We start from the raw sequence: 12,623 nt of genomic DNA, 5'->3' as shown, positions 1-12,623 counted from the left end.
CGGCCGGTACTGCACATCCGACACCTTAATTAATACCCCCATAAATTAGATCAACACGCCAACCAATCAGATGTTGATCTGACTTCGCGGTTAAGCCCAGCTTTTTTGGTTAACCCCTCGAGTGCCAGTACTCAAACGTTAAGCCCGACTTTGTGATTAAGCCTGACTTAAGGTTAAGTCATCAACGTATAATTTGCAGACAACCCCTTTAAATTGGAAACATGTCCTAGAATTTTTGAGCATTTATTTACACTGTGCTGAAGATACTTGTCATGCTCAAGAAATAATTTATAACCACACATACTCTGTCCACTTTATGTCCTTTCCACCCTACCATCTTTGTTACCTTTTAACTCCATTTTTGGGATCTCATGGATGAGCAGTCTACCCCCGTAAAACATAAAGGACAGGGTATAACTGTAGCCATTTCACTATGGGAAAGCCGACTTACTATTGTCTCTGCTTCTCACATGCTCCATGAACATTGTCACATTTGGAATCCAATCATGTACATGTGCCTCTGAGATTCCCTAGCTGACTCTACGCTCAACTATGTGTTTTGTTTAACAAAGGAATTCATTGGATCATTCATTGAAAATGAGGCGAAGAAGAATTAACTGTATGAATTAATTGTCAATTGTTGTCATGCCAGAGAAATTAACACACCTCTGCAAATTCAGAGGAAGGATAATTGATGGAGTAATATAAATAGAGGTCACTTCTGTGTTCTACACTGGTACAGACGCAGTTGTGGACTTATCACTGAGGATCAGAAAGGTATTGAACTCTTACAATCATCTTGTACTAGTGGATGGAGAAGAAGAAGACAGTTGACTCTAAACTAGTATGGAACTTTTGTGGATTGGTCTTAGAACACTTTTCAAGACTTTTTTTTCTCGGGATAACTTTTGTGGCGGTTTTCAGATCATCTGCCAGAAGTGGTGGCATAGATAACAATAGCTGGTTGCTTGCTGCCTTTAAACAGAATCCAAGATAGGTTGTTGTATCTTGATGCAGAAGCTTTAGGCCACGTTGAGTTTTCGGTCAGTATTTTACATCAGTATTTGTAAGCCAAAACCAGGAGTGGGTGATAAATACAGAAGTGGTGATGAGTTTCTATTATATTTTTCCTCTGATTGCTACATTTCTTATTTTGGGTTACAAATACTGATGTAAAATACTGATCAAATACTGCTAGTGTGAATGTGACCTTAGCATTTTGGATATCAAGATTGTAGGCATTGTCTGTTATCACATATGACATGACAATGCTTGGCAAAAGGAGGTCAACTGAGTATTCTTGTGTAGGACTCATGATCAGTATTGTTGGAAGTTCTGCTTCTTGTGTTAGCCTAATCTATATCTTGTCTTCAGGTGATATATTTCTCTGGAAGCTTTCTTTATTCTTTAGCGTAGTAGTGTACCATTGGTTGAATGTTCTCCTGGAGGAATGTTGTTTTGAGAAGGTTTTTGCTTTGAGAACTTTGCAAATTTATGGCATATAAGAGGTTAAAATATATCTCAAAAAGGTTTGTAAATCTGATCTGGTCTGTTAGAAAATGCTCTTTGGATTTGCTGAAGAATGTTACATTCAACTGTCTTCTAAAATATTTGGGTTTGTTTGTTTGGTAACAGCAGTAGTACTTGTTGGAGATCTGAAAAGTGTTGTCCAAAGTTAATATGTTGCTTTACGGTCAACATCAACTATTAGGGAAGATTATAGAATTTTTTTTATGTATCATGACTTGTCAGATGACAATCATGGCTTGTCAGATGAAGATCATGACTTGTCAGTCGGTGATCATGGCTCGTCAGTTGGTGATCATGGCTCGTCAGTTGGTGATCATGGCTCGTTAGTTGGTGATCATGGCTCGTCAGTTGGTGATCATGGCTCATCAGTTGGTGATCATGGCTTGTCAGTCGACGATCATGGCTTGTCAGTTGATGATTTGATGATAATGGCTCATCAATTGGTGATCATGGCTCGTCAGTTGGTGATCATGGCTCGTCAGTCGATGATCATGACTTGTCAGTCGGTGATCATGGCTCGTCAGTTGATGATCATGGCTTGCCAGTCGATGATCATGGCTTGGCAGTCGATGATTATGGCTTGTCAGTCGATGATCATGGCTTGTCAGTCGATGATCATGGCTTGTCAGTCAGTGATCATGGCTTGTCAGTCGATGATCATGGCTTGTCAGTCAGTGATCATGGCTTGTCAGTCAGTGATCATGGCTTGTCAGTCGATGATCATGGCTTGTCAGTCAGTGATCATGGCTTGTCAGTCAGTGATCATGGCTTGTCAGTCGATGATCATGGCTTGTCAGTCGATGATCATGGCATTTCACTCGATCATGGCTTTTCAGTCGAAGAGCATGGCTTGTCAGTCGATGATCCTGACTTGTCAGCCACTGTTCATGGCTTTGCTATTTCTTGCTATATAGAATGAATTATTTGATTCGTTTTAAAGACATATCACATCTTCTTGGTGTCAGTCTTTGTTTTGAAAAATTAGGAGTCTCCCGATCTTTCCATAGATTTGGCATACATTACTCAGATACTTTATGGAGCAGTGCCATCTTGTGGAACGTAGAAGCATCAGTGTTACGGCAAACTGTATATTTTTGGTTTTAAATGTGAATATATGTAAGGATATAATTTTTTTTTTGATGTATAGGAAGCTTAAAAACAGTGGCATTATGAACCGGCAATAAGTGGTCAAATGTTCTAAATTGTTCAAAATTTGCTCTATTGTATTTTTATGTATTCCACTTCTTTTCCCATCTCATTTAGGAAAGCAAGACACGTTAAAATACAGCAGACACCATGATAGGAGAACAAGAACAGAATGTATCGAAAACTAGCAGTAAGTATATGACAATACATTTTTTTTATTCCAATCAAATTAAACCTGGAAGTATAGGAGAGTAATTGGTAATGTTTAGACCACTCTAAGGGCATGGACTGGCCAATGGTCTGCTGACTAGAGCGTGCCAGCCTTACAGACATATGTGAAGCTATCATGCTCGGATTCCGAGAACTCAGCCAGTCCTTTCTTTAACAGTCTGTGCTCGGCCCGATTGACACTGACAACTGAATGAACCTGCAGTGTTAGAATAGTTCTAGGATTTTGATACATTTTTCGATGTCTTGAATAATAATTAAAATGACCAAAATTAAGGCCCCTCATACTCATTAGGTAGCTATCGAAGAAACAATAGTTCAGCTAACAGCTACCTCCCCGCATGTCCTATACACGGGGACTTGCCTGTGCACTCTTGTGTTTTCTAGGAAATATTCCCTGTGCTGAAAAAAAGGATCAAACATTGTAAATCCAACAAGATTGATACTTCTCTCTCCCAAAATTATCTTTCAGGAGACACCATAAAAAATAGACAATGGGCCGATCCCATTGATATCAGTGGGTTCGGAGGACTTTAGTCTAATATGTACGAGGGCTTTAAGTCTGATTATTTTTCCAACCTAATCTGTGAGTCATCGTTTACTAAGTTGTTAAACTTAGAACAACATTCCAATTATTTTCGTAAGGAGATTAGGGAGGGAATGATTACCTGACACATCATAGGCAAAATGCCCTATTCTTGTAGTCACTAACCGCTGAGAACCGATGCCAGTGGGGAGCTCCCATACACATTGTTGGAAGATGCTGTTTCGGATGGGTTCTCACCAGTGTTTCTGAATCGATCTCATAACAGAAAATTGGACTATGATGGAATCTGTCCGGTTTCTATCATTTTACCTGAAAAAAAAATAAAGAAAGAATTAAACGATATGATCCGAGTTCAGAGATATATCACTTCACCATACTGATCTGCGTAGTTATATATTAGTGATGAGCGATGATAACACCTTATCCGAGCATGCTCAGGTGCTAACTGAGTGTCTACGGCATGCTCAAAAAATATGTTCAAGTCCTCACGCCTGCATGTCTCGCGGCTGTTCGACCGCTAGAACACATGCAGGGATTATTGCCCGTTTGTTAGGTAATCCTTGCATGTGTTCCAGCTGTCGAACAGCCGCGAGAACTTCAGGCACAGGGACTGGAACATATTATTCGAGCACCCGAGCATGCTTAGATAACACCTTATCCCAGCATACTCACTCATCACTATTATTCATCCATTATTAGCATTAGGTCTAATCTGAAGGATGTAGCCTGTACACGGTGGTAATACAAGTCTCTTTTATTATTGCAGGGTGCTGCAGTGGGAGCATGAGTAAGTATGAACTCCTCTTTTGAAATTTACATACAGAATATTTTCTGCCAATGTATTTCACTCGGAATGATAGATGTTCCTTATATATAGGCGTGCAATATTCTAATCATGTTCAATTTGAATTTTAGTCATGCAGATAATTCTATTCGGAATTTGGACTCCGATTAATATTGCATACATTGTTGTTGGTAAGTGATAACTTCATGATATATACTACTAATAACAAGTCCTGGTTTACCAGCTTTTGTTTTATTAATGCTTCATTTCTTCTTTACTTAGGTGCAAGAAACCAAACTACTTGTCCGGCACAACCTTTCATCCCAATTTATATGATTGTCGCGGGGGCATTCGGCTTGGCACTTTTGATACTGCTGCCCTTGGAATGCTGCCTCCCCAAGCTCAAAAAAATTCTCGGAGGTCTCATAGGTTTATTTCTCTTTGCCTGGTTCATTGCAGGTAAGAGCTCGACAGATGCGATATTTGGCAGCTACAAAGTTATTGTCCACTGCGTCTCACAATAGGAGAAGCATCTAGTAGGTTTATTCATTTAGAAAGAGGTTGTAGATATTTTCACTTTTGCCAAATTGGAGTATTTTCTGGATGCAACTTTTGCATTCAACTTTTGTGAAATTACTGAAAATTCCTTTATTTTGCAGGCAGCGTCTGGGTCTTCGGAATTTATAGAAACCAACCTAGAGCTTGCAACAATGGCATGTATCTGTTCGTTTTCTCCATCCTGATTATTCAGTACATCTTTATTGGAATTGGAATCATTTCCACTCTGCTTTCCTGCTTCTGCTGTGAGAATTTAGTAAGTCATTATTTACTGCTATTTTTAATATTATTATTATTATTTTAATTATTATTATTATTTCAGCAATCGAATCTACAATAAATGCCAAAGACGTATAAAAAAGAGCACTGTTTGGCAACAGTTGTTATTGAGTGTGCCCCATTTGTAAAAAATATGATGCATACAGTTAGACAATATCGATAAGATTCCGAGCCTTCAGGGGTGCACTTAATATTTTAAAAGGGTCTTAGGCTAAAAGTCTGCAGACATTCTATCTGACTGCAGACTTGGGAATCCTCACATCGGGTGCACTGTGGGGATTCTCCCGTGCCGGGAGCGGTGGACAAGTGAACCCAAGTGTGCAATTTGCATGCGTGCGGTCACGTGCCTACTAGATGTGCGCGGCAAGTGTATCGAGTGAGGCCAGACAAGTCTAGTCGGAATGTAACCAGGAGAATGCGAATGATATACTTGTGGTCACATGACTGCACGATGTGAGGATTCACAAGTCTGCATTCACATAGAGTGACTGCAGACTTGTAGCCTTGTGGGGGTCCCAGTCTGCTGCTGCCCCCTCTAATACTTAGCACTTCTCTGTTATCAATGTTACATATTGTGCCACTGTATATAATCACTCCATTACCTGAATATTATAGTGCCACCCCCTGTATCTTCTGCACATAATAGCTGCACACTTTGTGCCCCCTGAGCATATTAGTGATACCAAACTATGCCCCCTGAAAATACTACATAAAACATGGCTATACACTCTGACCCCAACTCTAATAGCTCCACACGCTGTGTCTCTAGGTATTAAAAAGACCACACTATGCCCTCTGAATAAAAAAAAAACACCTATACTGTGGTCCGGATTCAAACATACCCCCTTTGTGCCCCCTGAATAAAAAATGATGGTCATCAATATGCTTCTAAATACAAATATGTCTCCATTATTCCTCCTGAAAAATAATCATTCCAAGCTGTGCCTTCTGAATGTTAGAATGCCCCGCACCGCCCTAAAACATACTATATTTGCCCCCTGAATAAAAAAATATTCCCCATACTGTGCCGCCAAATGTAAATGTCATATCCTCATTCAAAAAAAAAAAAGAAGTCAAAACTGTGCCTCTAAATAAAAGTACGCGACCCCTACCTGGTATAAAAGCCGCTGTTCTCCTGAATCCGGCGCTGTTTTTCTTTTGTTCCTGCGCCTCTCTGTTCCTGAGATACGGCCCTCTCTATTCCCCGTAAATCTAGCCTTTTATAGCCAAGTGGGCGCGACCCTCAGCTCTTCTTCTTAATGATCACACCCAGTTGGCTAAAAGAAATATTAGATTTATATGTAAGAAAGAAGGGGCCATATCTCAGGAACGGAGAGGCGCAGGAACAAAAGAAAAACATTGCCGGATTCAGGAGAACAGCGGCTTTTCCACTAGGTAAAGAAATGACATATTTATGGCGAGTGACGGGTCCTTTTATGAGAGTTTCCTCCAGTGTTGCTCCTGCTTTTGTCTTAAATCTGAGAGTGAGAGATGAAGCCATGACTCCCGAAGCCTCTTTCGTAAGGCATTAGAGGCTTCGAGGGTCAGACGGTTGCCTTGGCAACATGGTAGAAGAGCTCTTGCCATTGTGCTTTAGACCAAAGAGACGCGTGTAATTTCTTTCAAAAACCGCCCCGTCATTTAGCACCTGTTCCTGAAATATAAAGACGGGATATGACGGCACAGCTTCTATTTCCATGTAAATTCCACCTTTTACTGTTTCGTCGTTGCCAATTTGCCTTTTTTATGAAATGGTAAAAATTTCAGTTTTTTTAATTTTGTCTCTTTTTTCTGTGTTTTTTTTTTTTACAGTGCTGCGCTAAGATCTGCAGATCCTTCGAGAGCTGCTTAACCTGCTGCCCCTGTTTGGGGTGCTTGAAATGTTTACAGTGCACTAAGTGTAGAGAATCCTGCCAGTGCTTGGACTGCAGCAAATGTCTGCAGAGCTGCTGCTGCATGGACTCCTGCAGGTGCCTGGAGTGCAACGACTGCAGCAGCTGCTGCAATTGTTTCCAGTCCTTGTGCTGCTGCTGTAAAAGTATCCAGTGCAACAGCTGCCTGAACTGCAGCATGTGCAGTCAGTGCATGAAGTGTTCGCAGTGCTGCGGCGCTAAAGTCTGAGCAAGCGCGGCGCAATTCCGTCAGGTATCTAAATGAATAATGTGCTGTTCTAACTGTGAGACACTAAGGGCCTGTGCACACGTTGCAGTTTTGTAGCTTTTTTTTTTTTTTTTACTGCTCAGATTTTTCACAAAACCTGAAAGATCTCCTGATGCCAGGAAAGTCAATGAGATTCCTGTTGCTTATTTTTTTTTCCTTGCAGATTTAAATCTGCAGCATGTCAATTCTTTCAGCGTTTTTGCTGCAGATTTCACCCATACAAATGAATGGGGAAGAAATCTTCAGCAAAAATGCATGGAAAAAAAAATCTGCAGCAAAAAAAAGCATGGAAAAAATGCACTTGGCATTTTTGCTGCCAAGAAATAATGCAGAAATGTTTGCTGCAAATACTTAATGTGTGCACATACCCGTTACCTCATTAGTAGCTTGAAACATCAGTTGATTGTGAAGTGGATAAGCAAAAAAGTTTATTTTTGTATAGCCGGTATAACAAAATATCAAATATTTATTACTAACTTTATATATTCATTAGTATATTAAGTGTGCAGGTGTTCTATAGATACAGTCTGTGTCTTCCCTGCGAGCTCATACCAGTAATTAATGGTCAAGTTTATACAGAATCAACGAAAATGATGTAAAGAATTCTAAACAAATAATAAAAAGTTTGAAAAAAGTTTAGTTTTGACTTTTTACTTGTATTATAAATGGTTACTCCCATCCTGTTTATAAAAATGGCTATGACAGTCCAAAAAGAAGAGTGACAAACAGCCAAAGTCAAGTTCACACGTCACAGATTTCTCACAGATTTGTAATCTGGATTCCACAATGCTAATCCATAGCAATGTTATGGTTTGTGCATACGTTGCTATTTTGTGGCGCTTTTTCCTGCACAGATGTGTCACAAAACCTGATTTCCTAGTGCCTGCAAAGCGAATGAGATTCCCGAAGCCTCCATGCACACATTGCTTTTTTTTGCAGATGTCAATTCTTTCAATGTTTTGCTGCAGATTTCACCCATACTAATGAGTGAAGAAAAATCTGCAAAAAAAAAAGCAGAAAACAAAACTTCAAAAACTCGCCAATTTACACAGCGTTTTCCCTGCCAAGAGATGCAGAAATAGTGCAGAAATTTTGACTAAAAATGCTTGTGCACATATCCTAAATGGACTTTTCAAAAATCACATTCATGCATTGGAGGAAGGGAAAAAAATCGGCACGAAAGTGACAACATGGTGCGGATTTAGGATCGGTAGCACGCTCATTCTTCTGCATATCTTCATTGCTAAGAAAAAGGAATGGGATGAAATCAGCAGCCAAACCCACAATGAAATCTGCAAGTAAGGCCGGGATCACACATGCGAGAAATACGTCCGAGTCTTGCACGGTAATACCCGGCACTGCCGCCATCACTCAGCAGCGGAGCGTCGGCCGCATAGCAATACATGCATCCTCACGCTCCGCTCCTGAGTGACCGCGGCAATGCCGGGTATTATCATGCGAGACTCGGCTCCATGAATGGAAATAGATTTTGGACAATAATCAGATGTTACCTTCCACGAGCAGGATCCAGAATTTAACGAATAGACTTGACAGACTATTGGCCCAGAGCTGGGTGTTACGGAATAACATAATCCATTTTCAATTATCCTTCAATAAGCAGAGAAGCTCCGAAATACTAAACTGCAGGCACTCTGGAACCCGCATCATAACCTCTCCGTGAAACCACTTAAAAACCCCGTCCAATTTGTTTGCAATTTTTCCTAGCGGCTGAGTGGTCGCCACTTCAAAAAGCACTCAGGACTCGATAGATCATAACCACAAGTGTCATTGCTGTAAAAACCAAGTTCAGGTCCCACTTTGTAGATTGTGGCAAAGCATGGAAATGCCAGGGTCGCTTCAACAATGGACATCCAAGGGTTACAACAGCACAAAAAGATTATGATTTGTTGCTAAGAGCCCGATGCGGCACAGGGATCTTGCTGGACTTCTTGCAGCCGCCATAGAAAAAAACCCACGTCAATGGGTTTTATGCATGCAACATTCATGTTATTGACAGTTAGTTCACAGAACAAGTCATCCAGCGGATGCACAGAACTTTGAGTCTGGAAACGAGAGAATGTCAAGGTTGTGTACCTCATATAAATAAATGTAGGTTTAAAGGGAATCTGTCACCAGGTTTTTGCTTATTTATCTGAGATCGGCATCATGTAGGGATACAGACCCTGATTCCAGGAATGTGCCACTTTCTGGTCTGCTAGTTGCCGCTTTGATACAATCACCGATTTATCTGCAGATCTACCAGTTATCTGAATGCTGAGCTCTGCATAGCCCCGAACAACGCCAAGGAGTGATGTGGGTGGGATCACGCAGAGCTCAGCATCCAGAGAACTGGTAGACCTGCAGGTGAAACAGTGATACAGCTTTTGTGTACACTGTTCAAAGGCAGAAAGCTGTCAATCAATGGTGTGTCTGGGTATACAGAACTTATGAATATGGAGGACTACCTGGCAGCAGATTTACTAGTCCTCTAGTGATAATCTCCTGCTGATAAAGGAGTGGTTTTATGAAAACTACAGCAAGAAGCTCAGTAAGTGACACATCGCTGGAATCAGGGTCCCTGTCTCTACATTTTGCTGCACTCATATTAGGTGGCAAAAACCTTGTGACAGATTCCCTTTAACGGGCACATAAAAGTTGGGATGGCATGACAAATGAGATTACTCCATTCTATTAGCCGGCATCCTTACGCAGACTAATGGTTGGGAAAGAACATTAATTTTCCTGATTATTGACCTACGTAAAAGGACATCAGATCTTCAGAATATACTGAACCTATGAGTGCAGCCCTTCCAGCTACCTTGCACAGGATGGCGCTTCTAGTGTTCGAAAGGATCCAGTCAAACAGAGAAGTGATTCTCCTAAATTACAGAATATCTCAATCATTTTGGAGTTAACTCCTCTATGTTGGGTTTTGCTACCAGGTCACTTGAAGTTGTTTTTTGGAAGGTTGGGAGAGATTGAACTTCCTGTTTAAAAATAATAATACCGGTCAACTTCTCATTATCATAATGAATGAATGCGGAGGCTTTTGGAAGGACGCGTCATTGTGATTTTTTTTCCTATGAACCAGGGCAGACATTAGCGGCAGGCAGACCAGGCAGCAGCCTAGGGCCCCCGCTCCCCCAGCCAGTGTGGCATGCCACACAGCCGCTATGGGGCCCGTGAGTCAGGGGGCCCGCTTGCCGCCAACTCCCTCCCCCACATTCAACTATGCCGGTGTCTGCCGGCACAGTTCAAAGCAATCATGGAGGAGAGAGTGTCAGATGACTCTCCCTCTCCCATCATTCCCCACACTGCAGGTGTGCGATGATGTCACTTCATCATGCACCCGCTGTGTGCCGATCCCGGGCAGTGCAGAATCTGAGACCGTAGCCGTGCCTGGAGCAGCGCGGGGCACGAGGAGAGGTGAGGATTTTTATTTTTTTAATATATCAGTGAGTGAGAACTGGACTTTGGGGGGCTACGTTATCTTCTATGGGGAGGGGGGCTGTATTATATTCTATGGGGGGCTGTATTATATTCTATAGGGAGGGGGGCTGTATTATATTCTATGGGGAGGTGGGCTGTATTATATTCTATGGGGGGTGGGCTATATTCTATTCTATGGGGGGCTACATTATATTCTATGGGGGGCTGTATTATAGTCTATGAGGGAGGATTGCATCATACTCTTTGATGGGCTACATTTTATTGTATGAGGTGGGCTACATTATATTCTATGGGGGGCTAGATTATATTATATAAGGGGGCTGCATTATATTCTGTGGGGGGCTGCATTATACTCTGAGGGGGTTGCATTATACACTATGAGGGGGGTTGCATTATACTCTATGAGGGGGACTGCATTATATTTTATGGGGGGCTGCATTTTACTCTGAGGGGGCTGCATTATATTCTATGGGGGGTTACATTATATTGTATGGTGGGGCTGCATTATACTCTTGTGGGGGCTACATTAAGCTCTATGGGATAGCTGCATTATTCTGTATCGAGGACTATGGAGAATACATTATATGGGGGTGCATTATACTATGGGAAGTGAATTGTACTAGATGGATGACTATGGCAGTGCATTATACTATATGAAGCACTATGAGGAGTGTATTATACTATATGGAAGACTGGGGAGTGTATTTTAATATATGGAGTATTATAGGAAGTGTATTATACTATATGGAGGAATATAGGGAGTGTATTATACTGTTATGAACTGGTGATTCAGAAACACTATGGACCTGGTGGTTAAGAGCACACAAAGTGACCTGATAGTTACTAATAACATAGGACGAGCTCTGAGACGTGGGAACTCTGCTGACCGCAATCCCTAATCCTATCACACCACACTAGAGGTAGCCGTGGAGCGCTCCTGACCAGACCTAGGCGCCTCGGGCACAGCCTGAGAAACTAGCTAGCCCTGAAGATAGAAAAATAAGCCTACCTTGCCTCAGAGAAATTCCCCAAAGGAAAAGGCAGCCCCCCACATATAATGACTGTGAGTAAAGATGAAAATACAAACACAGAGATGAAATAGGTTTAAGCAAAGTGAGGCCCGACTTACTGAATAGACCGAGGATAGTAAAGATAGCTTTGCGGTCAGCACAAAAACCTACAAACAACCACGCAGCAAAATGACCCTCAGTACCGACTAACGGCATGGAGGTGCTCCCTCTGCGTCCCAGAGCTTCCAGCAAGCAAGAAAAACCAATATAGTAAGCTGGACAGAAAAAATAGCAAACAAAAGTAACACAAGCAGAACTTAGCTTATGCAGGGCAGACAGGCCACAAGACGATCTAGGAGAGAGCAAGACCAATACTGGAACATTGACTGGAGGCAAGGAACAAAGTACTAGGTGGAGTTAAATAGAGCAGCACCTAACGACTTAACCTCGTCACCTGAGGAAGGAAACTCAGAAGCCGCAGCCCCACTCACATCCACCAGAGGAATCTCATAGACAGAACCAGCCGAAGTACCACTCATGACCACAGGAGGGAGCTCGACCACAGAATTCACAACAGTACCCCCCCCTTGAGGAGGGGTCACCGAACCCTCACCAGAGCCCCCAGGCCGACCAGGATGAGCCAAATGAAAGGCACGAACCAGATCGGCAGCATGAACATCAGAGGCAAAGAACCAGGAATTATCTTCCTGACCATAACCCTTCCACTTAACCAGGTACTGGAGTTTCCATCTCGAAATACGAGAATCCAAAATCTTCTCCACTATATACTCCAACTCCCCCTCAACCAAAACCGGGGCAGGAGGATCAACGGATGGAACCACAGGTGCCACGTATCTCCGCAACAATGACCTATGGAATACATTATAGATGGAAAAAGAAGCTGAAAGGGTCAAACGAAAAGACACAGGAT

General features: G+C 41.9%; 1 protein-coding gene across 1 annotated transcript; it reads left to right on the top strand.

The window, feature by feature from the left end:
* Positions 1 to 646: 646 nt before the first annotated feature.
* On the top strand, positions 647 to 7,871 carry LOC138648840 (transmembrane protein 272-like). The gene is made up of 7 exons (XM_069738791.1): positions 647 to 777; positions 2,794 to 2,866; positions 4,218 to 4,238; positions 4,367 to 4,426; positions 4,518 to 4,694; positions 4,895 to 5,049; positions 6,885 to 7,871. Exons 2-7 carry the CDS (start codon positions 2,827 to 2,829, stop codon positions 7,191 to 7,193), a joined length of 762 nt encoding a protein of 253 aa, XP_069594892.1. The 5' UTR covers positions 647 to 777; positions 2,794 to 2,826; the 3' UTR covers positions 7,194 to 7,871.
* Positions 7,872 to 12,623: the final 4,752 nt, after the last annotated feature.

The sequence above is a fragment of the Ranitomeya imitator genome, chromosome 9 (assembly GCF_032444005.1).
Source record: "Ranitomeya imitator isolate aRanImi1 chromosome 9, aRanImi1.pri, whole genome shotgun sequence".
Lineage (NCBI taxonomy): Eukaryota > Metazoa > Chordata > Amphibia > Anura > Dendrobatidae > Ranitomeya > Ranitomeya imitator.
This window is presented reverse-complemented; position numbering and strand designations above follow the sequence as displayed.